The sequence below is a fragment of the Heterodontus francisci genome, unplaced genomic scaffold (assembly GCF_036365525.1).
Source record: "Heterodontus francisci isolate sHetFra1 unplaced genomic scaffold, sHetFra1.hap1 HAP1_SCAFFOLD_101_1, whole genome shotgun sequence".
Classification (NCBI taxonomy): Eukaryota; Metazoa; Chordata; class Chondrichthyes; order Heterodontiformes; family Heterodontidae; genus Heterodontus; species Heterodontus francisci.
The window spans coordinates 4,264,188-4,291,667 of record NW_027141025.1 but is presented as its reverse complement, the minus strand read 5'-3'; the positions used below and the strand labels follow the sequence as shown (position 1 = coordinate 4,291,667).

Here is a 27,480-nt window from a genome sequence, read left to right as displayed (position 1 = left end):
AACGGGAGGACCATTGTTGGAACATCATCAACGGGTAAAAAAATAGGGCACGTCGGCGAGGACAGGTTAAAAGAGAATCAGAACAGCAGGAACTTTGCAAGAAACAGTCAGCACCGAGTTAGGAGGCTGACAGACCGTTGATCTTGTTTTGTTTTGTTTGAGGAAGCTATATATTTTATTGAACAGCAGAAATGCCCAATTACACCTTTATAGAGACTTTGACAGCTGCAGGTGGAAGATTTGCAGTAAATTAAAAGGCATCGAAATCTGCCACAGGATCGGAAATTCTTTAATTTAATTTAAATGTTCCCATTCCTTCCCGAAATTTAGATCAGAAAGCTGAATACTCTGAGAGTACCACCACCAGTGTTTGAAAGCAGGTCCATCACCACCTTCTTCTCAGGGCATCGACACATGGGTCATCAATGGTCAGAGCACCATCAGCACAAATTTACAGGGTGATGCAGAAAGGCAGTGGGACTAATTAGACAGCTCTTACAAAGAGACAGCATAGGCACCATGGGCCGAATGGCGTCCCTCTTTGCTGTTTCATTGTAAGATTCTATAAGGGAGAGAACCATCACCACCGCATTCTCAGGCACCTTCACACTGGTAATACATGGGGCCGACGCACCGTCACCACATGGAGAGAGTGTATCCGGGTTTCAGTGTGTGTATATATGAAAACAATTCTGGATACATTTCAGCCCATTACCAATATTAATTTGTTGCAGAAATTGTATTTTCGCTTTTACGGAAGGAAATCACACATCCCGGTATAACTTCATCTGCAAAGCGATGGGAATAATGACCCTGCATTTAGTTGTATTTGTGTCTTTTCTTTCTAACATTTTCATTCATTTATTGTCCCAGTGAACTCTAATTGTTAACTTCTCATTTCAGGCAGACCTGGGAACAGTCATGCTGACCCTTTAGGTAATCGCCCTTTACTTTCACACTACCTGCTATCTCTCTGCTCTAATCCATCCCATTAAATATTAAGCTTGAGCGACAATCTCAGTACCAGCGGATTAACCTGCTGCCCGGTTGCCAGTCAGAAAGTGAATGTGTCCCTCACAGTGTTGCAAAAGATCTTTAATTCTAGCTGAAAGACGACTGTTGCCTTCATGTGAAGGGATAATAACTGAGGGTCCCTGAAGTGCAGAGTGTGAATGATCAGCTCCACTCACACTGTTACCTAGCTGGAAGTTAACTGCTGCCTTCATGTGGAGGGACAATAACTGAGGGTCCCTGAAGAGCAGAGTGTGAATGATCAGCTCCACTGACACTGTTACCCAGCTGAGAGATGGCTGCTGTCTTCATGTGGAGGGACAATAACTGTGGGTCTCCAAAGAGCAGAGTGTGAAGGATCAGTTCCATTAACACTGTTACCTAGCTGAGAGATGGCTGCAGCCTTCATGCGGAGGGACGATAACTGAGGGTCTCTGAAGCGCAGAATATGAAGGATCAGCTCCACTCACACTTTTACCTAGCTGAGCGATGACTGCTTTCTTCATGTGGAGGGACAATAACTGAGGGTCTCTAATGAGCAGAGAGTGAACGATCAGCTCCACTGACACTGTTGCTGGTCCAAAGGTTCACCTCACAAATCTGCACTGACATCGAGATCACATGAACATCCAGCCTCATCTTTATTGGTTGTGCTAGGTGAGGGTGCAATTTCCTCTGCTCTTTCCTGGTGCTGGGATCTCACTGTGTTCCTCCAATCAGTATTGAGCACGTAAAGATGTGATCATTACAGCCACGCCCATCTCCCCACCTCTGCAGGTTAAATCTATTCTGACCTTTTCGCCACACGGTGCCCATTGATGGGAATATCCGGCTGTCTCCCGGTTCCCTGCTCGTTTGCACCGTTTATTAGTATTTCCATCTCTTTTTTACATGTGTAATATTTACTCCGGGTTTTATTAGGGTTCTGAGTGCAGACTGATGTTCCTATCCATTCATGCCTGGTGAATTCGGAGCGTCCGTGCATTGGGATCCTTTGGGTTTAAAACACTATAACCGCTTGACGATATTTCTGATATTTTACAGAGATGGTGAAGCTGAGACTGGTGAATGGGGGCAGTCGGTGCGCTGGGAGAGTGGAGATTCACTACAGCGGACAGTGGGGGACTGTGTTTGGCTCGTACTGGGACCTGCCGGACGCCGCTGTTGTGTGTCGGGAGCTGGGCTGCGGGACCGCGGTCTCTGCACCGGTCCGGGCTCACTTTGGGGAAGGGTCCGGACCCGTTGTGACGAGTGATGTAGAGTGCAGCGGGACTGAGGCCACTCTGCAGGACTGTCAGTCAGAGCAATGGGATCACTATCCCTACTCACACTTCAATGATGCCGGCGTCATCTGTTCAGGTAAAAATCTTTCTCAGTCTCTCATCTCCTGCCGCGGCTGATAGAATCTGGGAAGAAGCAAAGGTAAAACAATCCGGGACGGTCCGTACCTGGAAAGTCAGATGTTAATAATTCCAGTAATCTCCGGTTAGAATTAATGTTAATATTCGGATCACTGTTTAAAATTATATCATTAGCACCATATTTAATAAACATTCTCCACCGGCAGCAGCAAATACCTGATACTCAGCACATTTACAATACAGACAGTGCAGTTTCCATTGAGATTTTCCCGAAAGCCGCAGAAAATGATCTGAACCGATGGAAATGTCACAATCTCAATCCAACTCTCCATTCATCAACCCAGCAGCCGCTACCCGGCATGCACTGTCAGACCGGCTGTCCGCCTGCAATGATCGCTTCGCCTCAGATTTGATGTATTACACAGATTGTGAAGCTGAGACTGGGGAGCAGGGGAGGGAGAGGGGTAGGTTTCTCAGCCTCGGGGAGCTGAAGTAATGGGTCCGCAGTTATTGTGGGTATCACAAGAGGAAAGTGCGCATTAAGATCCCACCGCTGCCTGCGCATTGCCTTTTAAATTTTAGGAAATATTGAGAAAGTAAAATGCACAGAATATTAAACAAAGGAGCTAAGATAGTTCCGGAAGTAGCTGTAACGATTAAACTCAACACCGTTGAACTATTGGAAGAAAGGAGGCGAGTTTGCCTGAAAACATGGCCAGGAAGGTGGATAGCAGTAGACTTCAGGAGGATAAAGCGAGGCTGGTGAAATGGGCGGACAGGTTGCAGATGTAATTTGATGCAGAGAAGTGTGAACTGATACATTCTGGTTGGAACACGGAGGAGAGGCAATATCACAGAATCACTGAACTGTTAAAGTGCAGAAGGAGACTATTCGGCCCATCATGACTGCATGGGCTCTCTGAAAGAGAAATTCACTCAGTTCCATTTCCCTGCCTTCACTCCATAACTCTGCACATTCTTCCTTTTCATATAACTGTCTAGTTCCATTTTGAATGCTGCAATGGAACCAGTTTGCACCACGTTATCAGACAAACATTCCAGATCTTTAACACTCGCTGCATGAAAAACTTTTTCCGCATGTCACTTTAGCTTATTTTACCAAATGCATTAAATCGGTGCCATTTCCTTCTCGATCCTTTCACCAGTGGAAACAATTTCTCTCTCCCTACTCTGTGCAGAATCCTCATTATTTTGAATATCGCTGTCTATTCACCTCTCAGCCTTCTCTTCTCCAAGGAAAACAATACAAACTTCTCCAATTTATCTTCATAACTGAAATTCCTCATCCCTGGAACCATTCTCATGAAACGTCTCTGTATTCTCACCAATGCCCTCACATCTTTCCTCACGTGCGGCGCCCAGAACTGGATGCAATGCTCCAGCTGAGGACGAACTAGTGTCTCATACAAGTTCAACATAACTTCCTTGCTCTTGCACTCTATGCACCGATTAATAAAGCCCAGGGCCGTGTATGCTGTATTTAACGCTCTCTCAACCTAGCCTGCCACCGTCAATGAATTATGTACTATTAAACCAAGGTCCCTCTGCTCCTGTATCCCCTTGAGAATTGAACTGTTCATTTTATATTTTATCTTCATGTCAGTCCGACCAAAATGAATCACTTCACATTTCCCTGCATTGAACTTCATCTGCCAACTGCCTGCCCAGTCCACCAACTTGCCAATGTCCGTTTGAAGATCTGCACTATCCTCCTCACAGTTCACAATACTTCCAAGTTTTGTATCATCTGCAAACTTTGAAATTGTGCCCTGTACACCAAAGTTTAGTTCATTTATATATATAGACAGGGACCTGAAGATTGAAGGATACATGGAATTTAGGAAGGGCAAGAAGCTAGGAATAGGTGGAGGGGTAGCTCTGTTAATTAATGATGGTATTAGCGCAATGGTGAGGGATGACTAAGTTCAGGAGACCAGGATGTCGAAGCTGTTCGGGTAGAGATGAAAAATCATTAAGGCAAGAATTTGCTTGTCAGAAGTGGTGTACAGACCACCTGACATTAACCACACTGTGGGGCAGGTTATAAATGAATAAAAAATGGCAGCCTGTCAGAAAGGTACAGTGATAATTAGGGGCGGATTTTCGCCTAAATTTAGACTGGAAAAGTCAGATGGGCAGAGATAGCCTAGATGAGGACTGCATAGAATATTCTCGGGATAATTTCTTGGAACAATACCTTGTGGAGCCAACCAGAAAGTAGGATATACTAGACCTGGTATTGTGCAAAGAGGTAGGAATAATTAATGACCTCACAGTGAAGGCGCCCCTAGGTAGCAGCGATCATGATATGATTGAATTTTACATTCAGTTTGAGGGAGAGCAGAGTGGGTCCAAGACTCATATTTTAAACTTAAATAAGGGCAATTATGAGGACATGAATGCAGAGCTAGCTAAAGTAAATTGGCAAATCAGGTGAAGGGATAGGTCAATAGAGTTTCAGTGGCAGACATTTCAGGGAATATTTCAGAATACACAATTTCTCACATTTGAACGAGAAAGAAACATTCCAAGAGTGGGTCCCACCATCCGTGGTTAAGGAAAACAGCCAAAGGTCGTATCAAACTTAAAGAAAAAGCCTGTAATTGCGCAAAGATGGGAGGCAGGTCAAAAGATTGGACAGAATATTTTTTTAAAAACAAAGGATGACTAAAAGATTGATAAGGCAAGTAACATTAGAGGACGAGATACGGCTAGATAGATATATAAGGACAGATAGTAAGAGTTTACATATATACATATATTTTTAAAAATAAAGAAAAGAGGTAATAAAGTGAGCGTTGAACTTATAAAATATGAGTCTGGAGAGTTAATAATGGAAAATAAGGAGATGACAGATGAATTGAACAGATATTTGGCAGCGATCTTCACTATTGAGTATAAAAGTAACATCCCAGTTTTAGCTGTAAGTCGGGAAATGGAAGGGACGGAGGAACTCAAGAAAATTGCAAACACCAGGGAAAAGGTACTGAGCAAATTGTTGCAGCTGCAGGCTGACAAGTCCCCGGGACCTGATGGACTTCATCCTCGGGTGTTAAAAGAAGTGGCAAGTGAGGTAGTTGATGCGTTAATTTTAATTTACCAACATTCCCCAGATTCGGGGAAGGTTCATTTGGATTGGAAAATAGCGAATGCAACTCCTTTAGTCAGAAAAGGAGGGAAACAGCAAGCAGGAAACTACAGGTCAATTAGTTTAACACCTGCCTTAGGGAAAATGTTACAAGCTTTTATTAAAGATGTTATAGCAGGGCAGTTAGAAACATTCAAGGTAATCAGGTATAGTCAACATGGCTTTGTGAAAGGGAAATCATGTTTCACCAATTGATTGGAGTTCTTTGAGGGAATTACATGTACTGTGGATGAAGGGCAACTGGGAGATGTATTGTACTTAGATTTCCACAAGGCATTTGATAAGTTGCCACATCAAAGGCTATTGCAGAAAATAAAAGCTCATGGTGGAGGGGGTAACATATTAACATGGATGGAAGATGGGTTAGCTCAGAGGAAACAGAGAGTAGGCATAAATGGGTCATTTTGTTGGTTGACAAGATGTAACGAGTGGTGTGCCATAGGGATCTGTGCTGGGGCCCCAACGTTTCACAATTCATCGAAATGACTTAGATGCAGGGACCGACGGTATGCTTGCTAAATTTGCTAATGACACAATGTTAGGTAAGAATGTAACTTGTGAAGAGGACATAAGGAGTCTGCAAACAGCTATAATTAGGTTAATTGAGTGGGCAAAGACCTGGCAAATGGAGTATAATGTGTGGAAGTGTGAAATTGCCCACTTTGGCAGCAAGAATAGAAGGGAAGCATATTATCTAAATGCTGAGAGATTGCAGAGCTCTGAGATACAGAGGGATATGGGTGTCCCAGAGTATGAAACGCAAAACGCTGGTCTGCAGGTACAGCACGGAATTAAGAAAGCAAGGAGAATGTTATAATTTATCGTGAGTGGAATTGAATACAAATGTAGAGAGGCTATGCTTCAGCGACACAGGGCATTGGTGAGACCACATCTGGAATATTGTGTCCAGTACTAGTCTCCTTATTTAAGGAATGATGTAAATGCGTTGGAGGCAGTACAGAGAAGGTTTACTGGTCTAATATCTTGAATGGGTGACCTGTTATCCGAGGAAGGATTTGACAGGCTGGGCTTGCATCCTCTGGAATTTAGAAGAGTAAGAGGCGACATGATTGAAACATAAAATCCTGAGGGGACTTGACAGTGTTGTTGTGGAAAAGATGTTTTCCCTTGTGTGAGAATCTCGAACTAGGGGTCACTGTTTAAAAATAAGGGGTCGCCCATTTAAGACAGAGATGTGGAGAATTTCTTTCTCTCAGAGGGTCGTGAGTCTTTGGAATTCTCATCCTCAAAAAGCAGTTGAAGCAGAGTCTTTGATTTTTTTAAGGCAGAGGTAGGTAGATTCTTGATAACCAAGGGGGTGGAAGGTTATCGGGAGCAGGTGGAAATGCGGAGTCATCAGTTCAAACGTGAACTCATTGAATGGTGGAGCAGGCTCGAGGGGTTGAGTCGCCTACTCCTGGTCCTAATTTGGATGTTCAAAGTGTAAGTTCATATATAACAGGTTATATCTAATACATCCTCTTTATTAATTTTAAACCCCTCTAGTATCTGAATTACCTCCTCTTTCACCATTGCCTGTGTTGCATCTTCTTCCTTAGTAAAGCCAGACGCAAAGAATCCAGTTACTACCTCAACTATACCCGCTACCTCCATATGTAAATCCACTTTCTGATCCCTAATCGGCCCCACTCCTCCTTTTACCACCCTTTTACTATTTCTCTGTCGAGAGAAAACTTTGGGATTTCTTTTAATGCTAGCTGCCGGTCTCTTTTCAAGGGTACAATTATAAAGTGACTGCAGCCAAGAGTGACCTGGGAGTGTTTCTAATCAAATCGTTGAAGGCAGCATGGCAGGTTGAGAAAGTGGTTAATCGGGCAATGGAATGTTGACCTTTTTAAATAGAGGCATCGAGTACAAAAGTAAGGAAGCTATTTTCAACATTTGTGAAACACTGGGTTCACCTCAACTGGCGTATTGTGTACAAGTCTGGGCACGACACTTCAGAAGAATGTGAATGCTTTAGAATGGGTGTAGAAGGGATTTACAAGGAAGGTTCAAGAGATGAAAGACTTCAGTTACATTGATAGGTTGGAGAAGCTGTGGTTGCTCTCCTTAGAACAGAGAACGTTACGAGTAAATTTGATAGAGGTGTTCAAAATCATGAGTGGTCAAGACAGAGTCGATAGAGAAGAAGAGTTCCTCTTGGCTGAAAGGTCAATAACCAGAGGACACTGTTATAAGGTGGATGGCAAAAGAACCAAACGTGACATGAGGAATAAGTTATTTATACAGCGAGTGGTTAGGATCTGGAATGTGCTGCCTGCAAGTCTGATGGAGACAGATTCAATTGTGGCTTTCAATATGGAATTGGACAAGCACCTGAAGAGAAAATCTTTGCATGACTATGGAGAAAGGGCAGAAGCATAGGACTAGCTGAGGTACTCTTACTGAGAACCAGCATGGACACAACGGGCTGAATGGCCTCCTTCTGTGCTGTGAACATTCTATGATAATATGCTGACTGCTGCATCTTGCTGGTCATAAACTGTCTGTCCAGTTTTTAAACTTAAAACTGTGAATGTGGTTTCAAGATAATTAATTTCATATGAAGGGCTTTGAAGGGTGATCATGACAGACAGTAGAAAACTGGGTACAAAACAATCAACAAAGTGTGGTTAAAGGTAGTTATTCAGACTGACAAAAGGTGAGACGTATTATGTGATAATTCATGTCAATGGGTTAGCGCTGTGCAAATGCGTTCTATTGTTTGCTCCATTCCGAAGATTACGGCACACAACATTAAGAAGCGGCTGAGCACACAGCACAAAGCAAACGTTAAGGGCCCGATAATACTGCAGCTGCAGTGCTGAAGATCAGTGCTCTGAAACTGGCGACAACTCTGGCCAAGCTGATCCAGTACAGTTACAGCAGTTACAGCACGAGGATTCAACTGATATGGTGTAAAGTTGCTCAGTTACACACTGCCTGGAAAAGCAGGGAAACACTGACTAGTTTGCACCCAATCAACCTACTCCCAATCAACACCAAATATTTCCTTGTGCTGGGTGTGACTCCCCGAACAGATCACACTGGCATCGTTCCTGTGGCTGCACCCCTGCTGAGTTCCTTGAAAAAGACGGCAGTCCAATAAACTGGACTCGTTTCCAGTGCATTCAAAGATCTCTCATACGTATCTCTCATAAACAAACCTCTATCTTTTTTTGCATTTCCAAGAGCTTTGTTAACATGTATTGATATTTTATTGATTTTTGTATCTGTGCCCCGAAGTCCCATTGCTCCTCGATGCAATTTAGATTATCATTGTCCAAGGAATATGGCTTCTCAGTCTTCCTACCCAAATGTGTAAGTGTACATTTATCTGCATTAAAATTCACTTACAATTTCGTTAACGTAAAGTATTTTGCTCACAATCTGCCTTTGTATTAACTATTGCTCCAAGTAGATGTCATTAGTGAATATTACAATTGTACGTCCCTTTTCTGAGTCGAAATCATTTATGTTAAATATGAACAACAGTACTCCTAGCACCAGTTCTTGTCACACAATACTTCTTGCCCAGTTCTAACTGCTGATACAGAGCATGTTTCTCAGTGACAGTGACGGCGACTGGGGAAGTTATAAATAAATAAAGGAACATTTTAAACATTATAGTTCTGTCACATTATCAGCAGTAGTGATGCAGGAAATCCAGCATAATCAGTTTTGAACAGAATCTGAGAACGAATGTTGCCAGATCTGTGATTAATCAGATGCGAATAGAAATGTAAATATTTGTATTATTGTGATTATTAAAGTATTATGCTAATTATGATACAATATGCTTATTAAGATCACAGATATCCTAGACTAACATCCGGAGACTCTCCATGCTCAGGCAGACTGGAGATCCAGTACGGTGAAAACTGGGGAACAGTGTGTGACCTTGACTGGGATTTGAAAGACGCCAATGTGGTCTGTAGTCAGCTTCAGTGTGGAGTCGCCGTGTCTGTGCCAAGATATGCCCATTTTGGAGAGGGTACTGGCCTCTTACGGACTGATATCTTTGAATGCACTGGAAACGAGTCCAGTTTATTGGACTGCCGTCTTTTTCAAGGAACTCAGCAGGAGTGCAGCCACAGGAACGATGCCAGTGTGATCTGTTCCGGTGAGTACAGACTTACCTAAAAGCAGACAACTTCCTGCTTAATATTGGGAAAACAAAGGAAGGTGGCATTCCCATGTTGCTGTCTGAAAGGTTCATATCTAAACTAGTCATTATAGTTTACTATTACTGCTGAAGGTCTGGTGTAATGTGGTACAAAATACCCACAATTACTGGTAAACAAGATGGTTATAATTCTTAACATTTATTCTGCAAGAAGCAGAATTTTCGCAAGTTTGTTTACCACTGCACCGAATGTATATTTAGAATTAAATATTGGCTGCAACAGTTGGGAGTTGACTAAATGAATATGCACTGGCCTATTTCGATACTTTAATTTGAACACCACGAATGATCCGACATTACAATAGCCTTCTGACCCTCCCTGCCCACGTTATTATTCTTATCATACAACATTGAAACAGGTCCTTCGGCCCACCGAGTCTATGCCGACCAACAACCACCAATTTATACTAATCCTACATTACCTACCATTCTCGTAGCACCTACCCACAGTAGGGTTAATTTACAATGGTCAACTTACTATCGACCTGCAAGTCTTTCGCTGTGGAATGAAACGAGAGCACGCGGCAGAATCCCACGCATTCACAGGGAGAACGTGCAAACTCCGCACAGACAGCACCCAGAACTGAACCCAGGTCACTGGAGCTGTGATGCTAACCACTGTTCCACTGTGCCCACGTTAACACTTACTGAACGGCAGGGCATACAAGAACGGCTGTACTCCAGCACTGCTCAGTGCAATCAGGCCAGAAGTGAAAGATTACAAAGTTATTTTATAGAATGTGTGCATTTTACCCGCTAAATATGACAGGATCAGACACATATCCACATTATCAGTACACAGCTTTCAGTTGCACTAGCCTGTTCGATCATTCAGTTATATCATAGATGATATTTTCTTCAAGTCTCTTTACCTCGCTTTGAACCGGATTCTTTGATACACCGAGCTAACAAAAATGTATCAATATTAGTCCTGAAAATTTAGATTAAATGTAACATCCACCGCTCTTTACTTTCGGGAATGTTCCAGATTTCCACGGTTTTAATAGAAAAATGTGTTTTCTAATTGTTCTCTGAGGCCCAAGTAACTTCTGGTGCTTGGTCAGTTACCTTCCCACCATCAAAATGTCCGAAGTTCGGCTTTTTGCTGATGATTGCATGGTCTTTAGTTCCATTCACAATTCCTCGGATTAAGAAACAGTTCATGCCCAATTACATCAAGATCAGGACATTATTTAGACTTGGGCTGATAGGTAGAAAGTAACACACTCACCACCTCCGTGTCAGTTAATGACTATTTCCAACAAGAGAGACAATATCATCTCCCCTAGCTATTATAATCAGTGAATTCAGTACCACCATCAAATCCTACTGGGTGTTGTCATTGACAAGAAACTGAACTCGACCATTCACAATAATGTAGTGGCGAGTGGAGCAGGTCAGATGATCGGCATTCTGTGGCAAGTAGCTCACCTGCAGAATTCCCAAAGACTTTCCAGCAGCTGGAAGACATAGGCTGGGAATGTGAAAGGACATGACTCTTATAAATTTCAGGGAACCCAGCCACAGTTTGTGTAATCCTTCTTCATAATGAGGGGAGGCAATGGTGTGGTGCTAATGTCACTGGACTAGCAATCCAGAGTCCCAGGCTAATTCTGGGGACGCTGGTTCAATTCCCACCATCGCAGCTCGTGGAATTTAAATTCAGTTAATAAATCTGGAATTAAAAACTAGTCTCAGTAATGGTAACCATAAAACCATTGTCGATTGTTATTAAAAAAAATCTTGTTTAGTCATATCCTTAGGGGATGAAATCTGCCATTGTTACCTGGTCTGGCCGACATGTGACCAGAGACCTACAGCAATGCTGTTGACTCTTGACTGTCCTCTTACATAGCCCAGTTGTGAAAGGTAACGAGACATGAACAATGAATGCTGGCCTTGCCGGCGACACCTACATCAAATGAATGAATAAAAAACAGAAACATTTGAAGCCAAAGAATCATTCTAGCATCTTTTATGCTGCACACTCTCCCTGGTCAACATATCCTTCCCAAAGCAAATTGCCCATAGCTTAACATTGCACCAGATGGGGCCTGACCAGTTTTTTTTTAGCTGTAGCATCATTTCTCGCCCCTTGCATTCCATTCCACTAGATATAAAGCACAGCATTCAATTGGCTGTTTTGCTTTCCGTTCCTGCACTTGCCCATGACCCTGAAGTCTCTTTTCCCTGTGCTGCGTCCGGCTTTTCACCATTTAGAAAGTACTGTAATCTTTTTAAGTCCAAATTGGACACCTCACACTCACCAATATTGAAATAGTCATGGAATCTTTTTTTTTTTGTTAAGTTATGCTTAAAATATACATGATTACAAAATGGCTGATGGTTTCTTTCAATGGCAATACTGAGTATGTCAATTATGTGTGGATTTATATTCAGTCATCTAAATCATTAATAAATATGGTGAATAGTTGAGGTTCCTGTGGGACGGCGCCATCACATCCTGCCAGTTGGAGGAGCTGCCCATTATCCCTGCTGTCTTATCTCCTGTCACGAAACTAACGTCCTAAGTAGGTCAATAATTTTCCCTAAATTCTATGAGCTTCAACTTTAGCCAACAATCAGTTACGAGGGATTTTGTTGAGTGCTTTCTGGAAGTTCATCTGAATAACATCCATTGAAGTTCCCCTGTCCTCTACTTTAGTTACCTCCACAAAATATTTGATCAGGTTCATCAGGCATGATCTACCTTTTACAAATCCACGCTGGCTCTCTCTGATTAGCTGTAACTTTTCAAGGTGATCAGATACTCCATCTTTAAATGTACACTCTAGCAATTTCCTGACAACAGCTGTTAGGCGAAACAATCTGTAATTCCCTCGGTTCACTCGATAACCTTCTTTAAATAGCAGTGTGACAATTGCAATTTTCTAATTGCTGACCCAGCAGTTTGCTCTCTATCATTAACAAAGTGATGGAAGGTGTTGTTTACAGCGCTATCAAGCAGTACTTACCAATAAACTACTCACTGACGCTCAGTTTGTGTTTGTTCAGACCACTCAGCTTCAGACCTCATCACACCCTTTGTACAAACATGTATGATACAGCTGTATTCCAGCTGAGAGTGACTGTCCTGAATGTCAGGGCAGCATTTGGCCGACTGCGGCAACAAAAAACCTGAATAAAAGTTGTGTCCATGCAAATACTGATGCAAAGTAATTATGTATAATTCCTGCCATTTCCTTATTTTCATTTATAATATCACAACTGTCATTGTAATGAGACCACATTGCTTTTAATGACAATATATTTCTGAAGTTATTGTAAAAGTTTTGTAGCTCTTGCGGTCTGTTTTGTCATCCTTTGCTATTCTTTGTATCTTTGCCATTCACGAAGATCTGTGCATTTATTTTTTACATTTTTGCATGTTTGTGGTCTCTTTTATATTATGATGTTACTGTGTCTTGCATGCCAGTCCATAACAGATGAGGTTGAGTTTGGAATTGGACCATTCAATGCGGTGGTCTTTAAGTTGAGCTTGCTTGATGGCAAGCTTGTCCCATTCACTGTGTCAGGGACGCTATGGAGAGCGATAAATACCATATTGTCCCTCTAACAGTGACCTGCTCCTCAGTGAATATCTGGCTTTCTCTACTCAAGAAACGCACCATCACCTACTGTGCAGCCAACATACCACGACCAGAACAGCAGTATGGATTGACTTGCCACGATGCACAATAGCTGACCAATCAGTGACTAGAACAATGGCGTGCACTGTCTTATCATGGAATATAATTAAATGACCATTACAGCCAGAACAGGAACATGCAATGACCTATCACTGGTATGATTCTGCCCACATTTCCGTTCTGCACTACATATAAACCGACAGCTTCCACTAGTTCCAATTATTTCTCCAGTATTTCTGACAGTATTTCTAACAACTCTTTTTTCAAGAAAGCAACCACTGTTTTCAGCGCAAATGCACGTAACGTAAAACCGTAAATTGGTTTTACTCAAATGTTGCATCTTCAGTATTCCCTTCCCCTGTAGTGCCTAGATATGCTACAATTACAACTGTGCTCTACCCCCTCACCCCGCCACCCACCAGCCTCCCCTCACCCAGTTACTAGATTAAGGTTCCTGTAACAACCCTATTTATCCTTTATTCTAGGACCCTGATCCCAACCGGATTCAGGTGAATCGCATTCCAACACAGCAGTTCTTTAATATCCCAGTACAGGTGCCAGGGTCCCATGAAATGTAACACCTCTTTCCAACAACATAACCTTCAACTACGTTTTCATCTCCCGAATCGTTTCTTTTCCGATGCCAATGTACAAGCGGCTTGCAAAATAATCTAGAGATTATAATCCTTGAGATATTCTTTTATATTTCAGCTCCTGGTACTCTTTGAAAATAACCTCTTGCCTACTCTTTCCTATGCTGGTGGCCCCTACATGGTCCACAACGACTAGATATTTCCACTGTATTCTTACAATCTGATCTGAGATATCCCTCACTTCGCACAAGTTGGGCAAATATTGTGTGGGACTCTTAATGCCCTAATTATTGAATCACTTAAAAGTATCACATTATGCTCCACTCCTCCTCCTTTTGAACAGCTTCCTATCCCAATATATCATGCTCAACATTCTGGCTGTTCTTCTGACAGTATTCATCCTTATCCTCACAAATAGCCAGTACATTGTTCCTGTTGGATAGATTCACTTTCTGCATATCCTCGTTCTCCATTACATCTGGAGTTCAATTACTGTGCACTATAAGCTGCAACAAACTCATTCTGATCCTACCGCTCTCCACAAGGTGTGACTGAAATCTGCAGCAAACTGTCCAATACTCCTATAATAAAAGCAAAATAATGCGGATGCTGGAAATCTGAAATAAAAACAAGAAATGCTGGAATCACTCAGCAGGTCTGGCAGCATCTGTGGAAAGAGAAGCAGAGTTAACGTTTCGGGTCAGTGACCCTTCTTCGGAATTGACAAATATTAGAAAAGTCACAGATTATAAGCAAGTGAGGTGGGGGTGGGGCAAGAGATAACAAAGGAGAAGGTGTCGATTGGACCAGGCCACATAGCTGACCAAAAGGTCACGGAGCAAAGGCAAACAACATGTCAATGGAGTGTTGAAAGACAATCTGTACTAATGCTTTGTCTTTCAACACACCATTAACATATTGTTTGCCTTTGCTCCGTGACCTTTTGGTCAGCTATGTGGCCTGGTCCAATCTACACCTTCTCCTTTGTTATCTCTTGCCCCACCCCCACCTCACTTGCTTATAATCTGTGACTTTTCTAATATTTGTCAGTTCCGAAGAAGGGTCCCTGACCCGAAACGTTAACTCTGCTTCTCTTTCCACAGATGCTGCCAGACTTGCTGAGTGATTCCAGCATTTCTTGTTTTTATGTCCAATACTCCTCTTACTCCCGTTGGATTTTCTCCAATTGCCACATCAGCTCTATGACCCTGAGCCAGAGAGTTTCTAGGTGGAGACATCTACTACAGACATGTTCTCTCGGGACAGTTCAGTTACCCACAAATTCCTATATCCAGAGAAAAAACTGCTGTGCCAGAACTTAGTCTGTCTTTATTTTAGAGGTAAAATTATGTGCAGTTGCTTTTTAGCTTGAAAGCTACTTTACTGGTTAGCTAACGCCAAAACACTAAGCACTCACCAATTAACTTAATACATATTTGCAACTTACCCACACCCTGTCATACTCTGACAGAACAATTGCTTCACTGAATGAGTTTTCCCCTCTATTTGTCTGGTGTCTGCCTCTTTCAATAGGCTTTCATGCTTCTGGCTGTGGTGCTGTTTTAAATCGGTGACTCCACTCACTTACTCAAGCTTAACAGGCAAAACAAAGCACATCCATCCAACCCCAGGCCCTCTACTATCTAGGAGGACATGGACAGCAGGTGGATGGGAACACCACCACCTGCAAGTTTCCCTCCAAGGCAAACACCATCCTGACTTGGAACTATATCACCATTCCTTCCCTGTCGCTGGGTCAAAATCATGGAACTCCCTTCTGTGGGTGGAGCGAGAGCACTTGGACAGCAGCGGTAGAAGAAGACGGCTTACCACCATCGTTGCCATGACAATTAGGGATGGATGGTAAATGCCAGCCTAGCCAACACCCTATCCCCTGTGAAAGAATGAAAAAAAAATTCCCCCTCTGCACCTAATTCTTACTCTTAGCAAATTCCAATTTCCAAACGTTGTTCCTAATGAATTCAATCAACATTGTGAACAATGGTTACTCTCTGTGCCTGACCAGAAGTTTAATCTCATCGGTCTTTTCAGGAACTTTCAAGTTGCAACGGTATAGACAGTTTCCAGCTCACAGTAATTATCTCCATTCGGGCAATCACAGCTGATTGATTACTTACTACCAACCTGACTTGCACTGTTAACTGCTAATAGTGAACTGCCTTGCAACTTTTTTTGAATTTCAAGTTAAGTTCTAAATGTCAAGGCTAAAGTTCAGTCTTACCCAAAAATTGCCACATTCTAAAGTTCCACTCTGTTTACAACAGATGCAGCTAAAGGTACAAATTATGCTTGCACACTTTGCCTGAACTCTAACTACCTTACAGCGTTGCAGAAGAACGTTCCGTATGCGGACAAGTGCATTTCAAAATGAAGGGCCTGACAACGGTTTCAAGGGCAAATAGCGTTGAGCAATAACTGCCACATCTGCCAGAGATGCCCACATCCCTCATAAAGAAAAGCAGCTCCTAAATGGCCTTGTTTGATATTCGTTCTTCTAGTCTTCTACAGCTCATCTATCAAACCCCTTAAAAATTCTAAACACATCAACTAGATAAGCTGTACTTCTTCTAAACTCAATCTACGACAAACAAAGTTTATGCAACTTGCCTTCAGAATGTAACGCTTTAAGCATTGTTGTCATTCTAGTGACTCTGTCCTGCACCACCTCCAAAGCCAATGGTTTTGTGAAGTGCGGTGCCCAAAAGCGACAACAGATACAACAGAAACATCACATCCTTCTGAGTTTTATATTCCAAGACAAAAGAGATAGAGACCAACAATCGATTCGCGTTTGCAAGAAGACCTGTTAATTGTTGAGTGTTCAGCCAACTTCTTCACGAGGCCCTGTAGTAAGTATTGCGATGAAAGGACACAAACCTGAAAAATAACTCTCTTGCTCTCTCCACAGATACTGCTAGCCCTGCTCAGTATTTCCAGCATTTTCTGTTTTATTTCAGATTTCCAACATCCGTAGTATTTTGCTTTTGATCTGCTGTGGTAATTTTAATTGTTTTGAATAGATAATTTGTGTAAAGTATGGATAGATGATCGTGGTAGATAAGATTCAACTTTTTTACCCATTCTCTATTTTGCTGTTTCTATGCGGAGAATGATTTATAAATTACTTGGATCTGGATTTGTTTCCAATACAGGGAAATATGGACCTCGATTGGTTGATGGGATGAACAGATGCTCTGGCCGGGTGGAGGTGCTACATGGAGACCAGTGGTGGACGCTGTGTGACCTTTACTTTGATATGGAAGTCGCCAACGTGGTCTGTGAGCACCTTCAGTGTGGGGCAGTAAACTCAATCCCGAGAGGAGCTCACTTTGGAAAGGGAACCGGTCCAGTGTGGAAGGAAAATTACAGGTGTCGGGGGAACGAGACACGATTGTGGGATTGTCCTGTTTCATCCTGGGAACAGTTTAGCTGCTCACATGAAAATGATGCCAGTGTCATCTGTACTGGTGAGTCATCTCAGTCAATTGAACTGAAATACACCAACTGTTCTACTGTCAAGCATCATTGACTATTTCCACAGGTCGCTGATTCACTAGTTTTTCTGATCGCATGCTTCCTTTGACACTAAGATCCAAAGACGTGTTTGTGGGTTTATTAGAAATTACAAATGAATCCAAGAGTTTCAGTCCAATAAACATTGAATACATACAATGTCCTGTTGTTAGTAATTCTCGTCATATAATATCTCTTTCCGGGTAAATCTGGGGCATTATTCAAGGGCTATAGAATTAGCAATTTGCTCTCAGCACCACTGCCATAGAATGGAGATGTTGCTCGAGCATTGAAACTGTTATTAATGTTGGCAGTTAAAATATGAATTATCATGGAATTCTCTGCAAAGATCAGCTGTACAATAGAAAACACTGTGAACTTGTTTCCAGATAAGTAGTGAGATAAATTTGAATTTCTATTACACCAAGTGCAATAAAATGATAGTGAGTGAAGTAACTCGTTATTTCACCAATGTGTTATTTCTTTGATTATTTAACAAACTTGATGTAAATTACAATTCTCCCAGTTTCCAGGATTACATTTATCCATCAATCAGCTTACTCATATAACAGATTATCTGTTCAGTTATCAGATCACTGTACGTGGGACATTGCTCAACACAAACGTTCTCCCACGTTTCACAATTTAAAACATAGGTAATAAAAACAGTAAGTGCTGGAAATATTCAGCAGATCTGGCAGCATGTATGTTGAGAGAAACAGTATCGATCTTTCAGTTTGCGGATCTTCCATCGGAACATAGAGATTTAACATGTTTATAATGAAAGGGGAAAACAAGGAAAGAATGAAAGGCACCGTCTGTGATATGGAATGAGACAGGAGAGATTAAATGGCAAAAGGGACAATGCAAGGCAAAAAGATATGGAATGGGTCAAGTAAAAAGCACATTTATAGAGGTGGTCTACATTGGAAGGCAAAATATCGTCCCAAAAGAAGGAAAAGGGGGAGGGAATCAGACCTGAAATTGCTGAACACAGTGTTGAATCCAAACGCTGTAAAGAAGCTCGTGGGAAGATGAAGGGCTGTTTCTCAAACTTATGTTAACCTTCATTGGAATTGTGTAGGAGAAAGCGGAGGGAGAGTTCAGAGTGGGAGTGGAATAAAGAATGAAAATGACAGGCAACCAGAAGCTGAAGGTAAAGATTACAGACTGAACAAAGGTGTTTTGCAAAGTAATCACTCAACTGTGTTTGGTCTCCCGATGTACAGGAGACAGCATTATGATCTGTCAACACAGTAAATGCAGTGAAAGTACAAGTAATCACTGTTTCACTTGGAAGAGGTGCTTGGAGGCTTGGATGGTGAGAAAGGTAGAGGTAACAGGGCAGTGGCAGCATCTCCTGCGCTTTCATGGAATGCTCCTGTGGGAAAGGGTGTTGAGAATGATTGAAGAGTGCATCAGGGTACCACAGAGCGAATGGTCCCTTCAGAATGTTAAAAGTGGAGGGAAGGGGAAGATGTGCTTGCTCGTGGCATCACATTCAAGGTGGTAGAAATGGTGGAAGATCATCTATTGAGTATGGAAGCTGGTGGAATGGAAGGTGAGGAGAAGCAGAATCCTATCATGGTTCTGGGAGGGGGGAAAGGGTGAAAGCAGAAGTATGGAAAATGGAATGGACGTGCTTGAGGGCCCAATCAACCATGGTGGGTGGATGATGAGGTGAGGAGAGTCCTTGTTTGAGGAAAAAGGAAGACATATCTGGAAGCACTGGTATGGAAGGTTGCATCACCAGACAGATACAATGCAGATGGAGAAAGTGGAAGAATGTGATAGAGTCATTAGAGGAATCGGGGTGTGTGGAATCATAGACAAGGTAACTGTGAGGGTCACTGGAGTAACTCTTTATACTGGTTAATAGCCTATCCCCAAAATCAGAGACAGTGATGTTGAGGAAGGGAATGGAAGAGTTGAAGATGAACCATGTGAAGATGAGGAGGCGAAATTGGAAGAATCGTTGATGATATTTTCAGGTCCAGGGCGAGAGCAGGAAATATCAGTACATGTGGAGAGGGGAACGACCTTCAGTCCCTCGTGTCAGTCACCTGTCAGCATTAGTGACTACAAATCAAAAGTGTTTCATTGCTTGTGAGGTAATTTGAGACTTCATCGGATGCATTATGTCAACTTAAACTTGTCTGTTTCTCTCCATATGGAAGAAAAGGAACTGTCATCTGTCAGGAGCCATTTAGAGCCCCTGCTCCTCCCTTCGGTCTCATCACTTATCAATAGGCGGTATTTGCCACGCTCAACCACAGTTCATTTTACCTTTTTTGCTCAATTTAGTCAGTGCAAGATATGTCATTAAAATGTATTTACTGAGAAAACGTAATGGTGAAGAAGATCTTCTGACAAGCCGTCTGAACAATGATGACAGAAACAGTAACCATTCAAATTAATAACGTTTCTGGTGGCAGTAAGTTATGAGATGTTTTGCTTCAGTTTCATCATTCTCAATGTGTTTCATATCGTAGATGAAAATTGGTCACTGAGGCTGACTAACGGGGCAAGCCATTGTGATGGGCGAGTGGAGATTTACTACACCGGCAGCTGGGGGAGATTGCAGGATAGACACTGGACCCTGAATGATGCCAACGTGGTCTGTACACAGCTGGGCTGCGGTGAAGCGACAGCCAGTTATAACTATTCAAAGGATGGAAAGAGTGAAGGACCCGTCTGGGTGAATGATGTCCAATGTGAAGGAAACGAATTGCAGCTCCAGAACTGCAGCTTATTCACATTGAATTCGTCTCTGACTGACAGTATGGATGTCGGGGTCCTGTGTGCAGGTGAACAAATTCTTCACCGTTTTTACAAAAACATAAAAGTGAAATGTCTAATCTGCTCAGAAAATTCGTAATATAGGTCATTTGTTCCTGGGTGTCTCAAACCAGTAATTTCATTCAGGTAGTGGGGGTGAGGATGGTGGGCGCTGGGGGATCTGGGGCTGGATGGGGGTGGTGTGCAGAGAGAGAGAGGACACGGGCACAATTAAGCAACAAGAACTTTTTATGACAGAACTTTCAGTAAACACCTACATTACAAAGAATTTATCAGGAGTGTAATCGGACAGAAAACTGACACAGAGCCAAACAAAGAGATGTTGGAGTGAGTGACTAAATTCTTTGGCAGAAGGTTGGATTTGAAGAGCCGGAGACACAGAGATATGTCGGGTGGAAATTCTGACCTGGTGGGTTAGATGGTTAAAGGCAAGACTGAAAGTTGTGGAGATGGAAGTGGGTGATGGACAAGAAGCTGGATTCAGAGAAAAGCAGAGCTCTTGAAATGATTCAGGCTGGAGGAGGTTATACTGATGGCAGGGGGAGAGCATGAAGGGTCTAAACATGAAGATCATAATTGAAAACTCGAGGCATTGGTGGCAGGGAAACCAGTCTACATCAGTGAGTACAGTGGCGCTCCTGAGAGAGGCTTCATGTAGGACAGGCAACAATGCTTCGGATGAGCTGATGTTTATGGAGGGTGCAGGACGGGTGATGGCCCAGGAGAACATTAAAATAGTCGGTTCTGCAGGCAACAAAGCATGGGTGAGCATTTCAGCAGCAGATGGGCTGAGGCAGGAATGGAGCTGAAGGATGATAGAGGTGAAAGATAACGCCCTTGTGATAAATAGAATATGGAATTGGAATCTCAGCTCTGGTATCAAATCCGGCGCCGAGCTTGCAATCAGTTCCATTGTACAGTATATAAGTGGAGGTAGCTGTGTGGGATTTGAGCTGGTGTAAGTTTCATTAGGCTGTGTATAAAAGTAGACAGATGTTTCAGACTCGATGCTTGAAAGTTCCATTGTGCAGCATGTCAATGCGGGCATATGTTCCAGGGATGTTGCATTATGCAGAATGTAAGTATGGACATATGCTTTGGGGTGGTTCCAACGAACATTTATTTACCAATGACAGAGTGGAACTTACAACATATGAGACAGTTAATGATTCAGATTTGATACCGTTTGTTTACAGTAAGTATTTGCTTCGGACACAGCGGAAATCAATGTATTCCAACGTTTCACGTCAGAGGTTTACAGTGCTGAATGGTTATTACACACTCAGTCACTGGACACAGTGGAGTATTTCATCTTGTTCTTCAGTTAGGTAGATGTTCAGCTCCACCCAGCATTTATGTCCACCTACAGAAGCCATGTGTCTTCTCCTTGTCTTCTACTTCTCTATCTGATGGGTCACATCGCTGATTTTTATTCTACAAAGTGCCTGACGCAATTAGTCCAATCATTTTTCTCCACGCCAGTTTAAATACTGGTTTGCTGCTCAACCAGAAGGTCTACACATCTGGATTTCAATTGTCCAGAGGACATTTCCTGATCCTGTCCAGTATTTTGCAGAGAGAATTTGTTTTCTATCCTCTTTGGTCCGGTCCAACAGTCATATATTGACATAATTAGTAGTTTAGTACATTGATCTTTTAGAGACAATAGCAATTGCTAATGTGCCTCACAAGTTTTGTTTGCTCATTGAACATAATAGCACCAGCCTGTCTGGACAGAGAGGTCTGCATATTCTCTGTTCAGACATGCGGTTTACGTTTCTCAAATTACACAAATATCTTCATTGTCAAAGGCAGATTCCCATCCTTGCAAAAGTAAGTGATTCTTTTATGCAATTAATATTAAATTGATTTATGATAATTTTATAATCAACGCAACCCTAGAACATAGTTCTACACGAAGATACTGCATATTGTAAGGCTGATGTTCAAGGGTAGAACTTGTAGACGTTACATTCTCCAGTATGAAGTGAAAGAAATATGTAGGGTGGATTAAACAAATTCTGGCCTTGCCAGTGGCACCCACATCCCCTGAAAGAATCAAATAAAAAACCAGAAAGGCACGGTGACATCTGGTGAACTATCTGCTAATATAATACTGAATGGATCAATTGCATAAAGCATCATCGGGTCCAACTGTTCTTCACTAAAACCACGCGTTAGTCAAATATCATCCAGGAAGGCAAAGAAAACGCAAAGCATATCTTCTCCATCACAAATCTTCCTCCTGAACCACTCCCCTGCCTCGTCCACCCTCAAATCCAAAAGTAAGTGAGAGGAGCTCGTGGATTTTTTGTTACAAAGTTCAAAAATGTCAGTTCAGTCGCCTTCCACTGCTTCCCTTTCTTCCCCAACCCACCAGACCTAACTTCCTATCAATTCCCCACCCCCACCCCATACCATCACCCTGATTTGGCATTTCTTGTTTCTCTCCAAGAATTCCCCACGCTCTCTCTGTACCTGTGCTGTTGATGAAATCCACATATTGCTGCCTGCACCTTATCTCTACTAAACTGCCGAACACACACATTCACTTCCTGGTCCCCATGTTAGCTGACAATATTAACGATTCTCTCTCTCTCTCTCTCTCTCGCTCTCTCGCTCTCTCTCTCTCTTTCTCTCTCTTCATGCTCAGCCCCATGTCCTTCAAATCAGCAGTCATCAACCTCTCCTCAAAAAGGAGCCATTGACCACCTGTCCATGCAAATTACTGCCCCGGCTCCAACTGTTCATACCTCGCCAAAGTCTTTGAATGTGTTGACGCCACCCAAATCCATGGTCATCTTTTATGGAGTTGCATGTTTTAATTTCTCAAATCAGATTTCTATCCACACCACAGGAACAAAACAACTCTTACCAAAGTCACAAATGACCTCCTAAGTGATTGTAACAAATGTAACCGGTGCCTGCTGATCATTCTTGACTTGCATACAGCTTTTGATATGAGTGATCATGGAATTCTGCTCCAAGCCCTTTCCATTAACACCCAGCTGGTTCCAGTCTTATCTATATGGTCATAGTCAGAAATTTATCTGCAATGGCTTCTCTTCCCGCTCCTGCAAAGTCGCCTATCGTGTCACCAAAGGATCTATCCTTCGACAACTCATTTCTCATTTACATGCTGCCTTTCAGTGACATCCGCAAACACAGCCTCAGTTTCCACATGTAGCTCACAGTATCCAACTCGACCTCACATCCAACTCTCGTGATCCCTCCACAGCCTGTACACTGTCCGAATTCCTGTCTGGCTTTCAGTACTGCATTAGCAAAAAATTCCTCAAACTCAGAATTGAAAAGATACAAGCCATCAGTCCCCATCGCATCTCATCCCTTGCCACGAACTCCATTCCTTTCCACACCAACAGTGTGCTACTCAGCCAGACTGCTTGTGACCTTTGTATTATATTTGACCGCCGAGGTGAGTTCTCTATCACATATTCATACCATGATTAACACTGTCTATTTTCACCTCCATGACATCACCCGACTTTGCCTTTATCTAGTATTGTCGATTGCTTTGTTCCCTCTAAGCTCGATGATTCTAATGCACTCCTGGCTGGCATCCCTAGTTACAACCTCGACAAAATCTGCTGTCTCGACCAAGTGCCACTTAGCCATCTGCCCTGCGCTGACTGACCTACATTGTGCAGCAATGCGCGATTTTAAAATTCTCATCCCGATTTTCAAATCCCTTCTTGACCTCACAGCTCCTGTCTTTGCAATCGGTTCCAGTCTGACAGCTCTTAGTTCCGGCTTCTTGAGCATTCCTGAGTTTAATAGCACAGCATCTTCGGCCGTGTCTCTAGCTGCGGAGGTCATACGCTGTAGAATTAATTCCTTTAATCTCTCTGCCTGTCAATCACTCTTTCCTGCTTTAAGACGCCCCATAAAAACTAACTCTTTGACTTAGCTTTTGGTCATCTGACTTAAATATATTCTTAGGTGTTCCATGTTAAAATTTCTTTGACATCATTCCTGTATCGCGCCTTGAGATGTTTTATCACATTAACGGCGCTAGATAAATGCAATTCACTTGTTATTCAAAATAAAGGAAATAGGAGATGACATAAATGTCCGTCCAAGGTACCAAATAAGGGCAACATACATGGACCAGGAACAGATACAGTTATAGTACATGAGTATAAATTGACTGTTAATTATGTGAGTGAATGCCTGTACAACAACGCACATAATGTTTAAAACATAAAAGGGGAACTGGAGACCATAACTTGTCAAAGCCAGATGTAGAAGGTTAACTGAACCATTTCTGTTCTTTACACTCAATGTAAGAAGTAAGTGTAAACAATTCAGTTGAAAAGTTTTATTTACCTGTCAAAGGCACATTTAACTAGTTCTTTTTTCAGCTGGTGATGGTACAATGAGTTGTATTGAGTGATGAGGTGAATGTGTATTGAAAGTATAATCATCCTCTACTATTGTCCAACAGAACACGCGCAGTTAAGGCTGTCTGACGGTGGAAGCCCATGTACTGGCCGAGTGGAGATTTATTACAATGGGACCTGGGGCTCAGTTTGCGATGATTCCTGGGATCTGGCGGACGCTGACGTGGTCTGCAAACAGCTGGGCTGTGGAAAGGCATTGGACCTGGAACTTCCTGCATCTTGTGGACCAGGCTCAGGGCCAGTTTGGTTGGATGAACTGAAGTGTTCCGGTAACGAATCATTTCTCTGGGAATGTCCCTCAGCATCGTGGGGTAACCACGACTGTTCTCATAAAGAAGATGTGAGGATCATGTGTTCAGGTAACGGTGCTTCCATGTGCCCATTTTCCGTAGTGTTGTGCACGTGGCTTCACAGGGAAGATATTCCATCGAACGACATGCAATGGACAGCACAGAATCTGGCCATTCGGCATAACTGGTCAATGTGGTGTTTATGTTGCCCACGAGTATCACCCCACATTACTGCATCAAACCCTCTTTGCATATCCACCTACTTCTTTTTCCGTCATGTACCGATACAGCTTTACCTGAAAGGCATCACTGCTAATCACCTCAACAATTGCATGTGTTCGGAATTCAAAATGCAAACCACTCCCTGGGTAAAAATAAAAAAGTTCTCCTGAATTTCTTATTAGATGTATTCATGATTATCCTATATATATGATCACTGGCTTCGATCTCTGTCAGTTAACTAGTGATTAGTGTCTCTTATCCCGAGATCTCTTTGCTGCTCTACATCATTTTCACTCTTATTTTACAAGACGTACGTGGCCTCTTTATTCTTCCTATCAACACTGACCACCTTAGACTTATCTGTATTCAACTCATTTGGCAATTGTATGCCCATTCGACCTGCTTATTAACGTTTTCCCATATTTTGTCTGTCTTACTTAGTGTTAACTAAATCCCCAAATTGCTGTCATCTTAAATTTTGAAATGATGTCTCCCTTGTCTAAATCCAAATCTTTCATGTAAATATTAAGCAGCAATAATCCCAGCCCTGTGTAACACCACTTCCCACCTTCCGCCATTCTGGGTTACCAGCTTTAACAATGACAGTGTGCTTTGCAGCGAGTTTTCTACCATTCTTCCACTGATCTCTTGACTCCAAATGCTCTGTCTCCAGTCATGATCTGACTATATGCTACCTTGTCAGAGGCCTTTTGGAAAAAAAAAGAACATGCATATTGCGTCGACTGAATTATCACCATTATCTTTCTGTAATTACTTCAAAGCATTCAATAACCTTGTTTGTCCTTCTGTTGCGAAATCTATGTTGATTATTCTTTATTACATTATGGGCTGTCGGTGTATTTCTGTCACTTTTCTGAAATACGTACCGGCAATCAGTGAACACAACCGGTGCAGCATGTGTTGAGTTGTGCAGTATAAACATACAACGAGTTATCAATCTAAACAACGGGATATTTATTGTGTCATTGACAGAGCACAAAGAGCTGCGGCTGGTGAATGGGAAGCATCGCTGTGAGGGGAGAGTGGAAGTGTTCTACAATGGCACCTGGGGAACAGTGTGCTCGGATACACTTGATAGAGCTGATGCAGAAGTGATCTGTAAACAGTTAGAGTGCGGTCCCCTCAGTTCTATCGATTATTCCGCTCAGTCATTCGGAGCAGGATCCGGACCCATTTGGCTCGATCGAATCGAGTGTATTTCACACGAATCGTTCCTTTGGCACTGTCAAACAAAACCGTGGGGTAAACACAACTGTGAACACAGGGAGGATGCTGGCATTGTTTGTTCAGGTAACACAACAAACCTCTCAATGTGCCAGTGTCATTTAAAACATTTGTGTCTGATACAGTCAGCATGTTTCTCTTCTCAACAGAAGCAAAAATAACTAAGGAGCAGCCCCACAGAGCAAAGGACTGCATTCGAGAATATGATTGTAAACGTGTGCTTTCACCAGGTGCGACTTCCTCTTTATTATACCAACTATCTGACTTGTACTCCTGTCTTATACTACATCAATAATAATAATTGATTCTTTTTGACAGATTCGGGACAATGGTTGCGCCTGTTTGGAGGTAACACCAACTGCTCCGGGAGAGTGGAGATATTGTGCAATAACAGCTGGGGCACGGTGTGTGATGACTCCTGGAACATGGCCGATGCCAATGTTGTCTGCAGACAGCTGGATTGTGGTCACGCTCTATTGGCGCCAATAGGGGCTACTTTTTCCCAGGGTGACGGTGTTATCTGGCTGGATGAGGTGAAGTGCACTGGAAGCGAATCTTCTCTGGCCGACTGTCCTTCCTCATCGCCGGCTCAATCTGACTGTGATCATAAGGAAGATGCCAGTGTGATTTGTTCTGGTGAGGGTGGCAGGGTTTGGAGAGTGGGGTTAGGGTTCCTTGTATGGCTAAATTGACTCATTAATTCGGGAAATTAAGAACAGTATTTATCGTTTAAATGGAAAGTGCTGAAATTTCATCTTCCTGAACGTTTTGTACAATATATTCCACAGGGCTCGATCTGCCTCCAAATGCTTTCCCATCCACATCTGCAGGTACTTACCATTATTACTATTCCAGCTAGTGTTAGGGTTTGCATTCGTTGAATTGCTATTGTTGTCACTGTCTGAAGATACAATGAGCACGTTCTCACTGACCGGAACATTTTTTTTCCTCACCGCATATTTCAAATGGTCTGTTTGAAATTCCGCTAATCCCAGT

General features: G+C 42.5%; 1 protein-coding gene across 1 annotated transcript; it reads left to right on the top strand.

The window, feature by feature from the left end:
• The first annotated feature begins 2,670 nt into the window (after window positions 1-2,670).
• On the top strand, window positions 2,671-25,201 carry LOC137361862 (CD5 antigen-like). Its single transcript, XM_068026465.1, has 8 exons — window positions 2,671-2,864; window positions 3,059-3,160; window positions 7,101-7,157; window positions 9,483-9,667; window positions 17,147-17,461; window positions 20,000-20,314; window positions 24,772-24,973; window positions 25,120-25,201. Exons 1-8 carry the CDS (start codon window positions 2,671-2,673, stop codon window positions 25,199-25,201), a joined length of 1,452 nt encoding a protein of 483 aa, XP_067882566.1.
• The last annotated feature ends 2,279 nt before the right edge of the window (window positions 25,202-27,480 follow it).

Excerpts from the sequence above, each read along its gene's own strand:
- LOC137361862 (XM_068026465.1), top strand. The coding sequence starts at position 2,671 with ATGGAAATGTCACAATCTCAATCCAACTCTCCATTCATCAACCCAGCA. Across the intron at positions 3,161-7,100 it reads TGGGCGGACAGGTTGCAGAT|TAAAGCCAGACGCAAAGAAT; the intron begins GTAATTTGATGC and ends CTTCTTCCTTAG. Across the intron at positions 17,462-19,999 it reads TGCCAGTGTCATCTGTACTG|ATGAAAATTGGTCACTGAGG; the intron begins GTGAGTCATCTC and ends TTCATATCGTAG.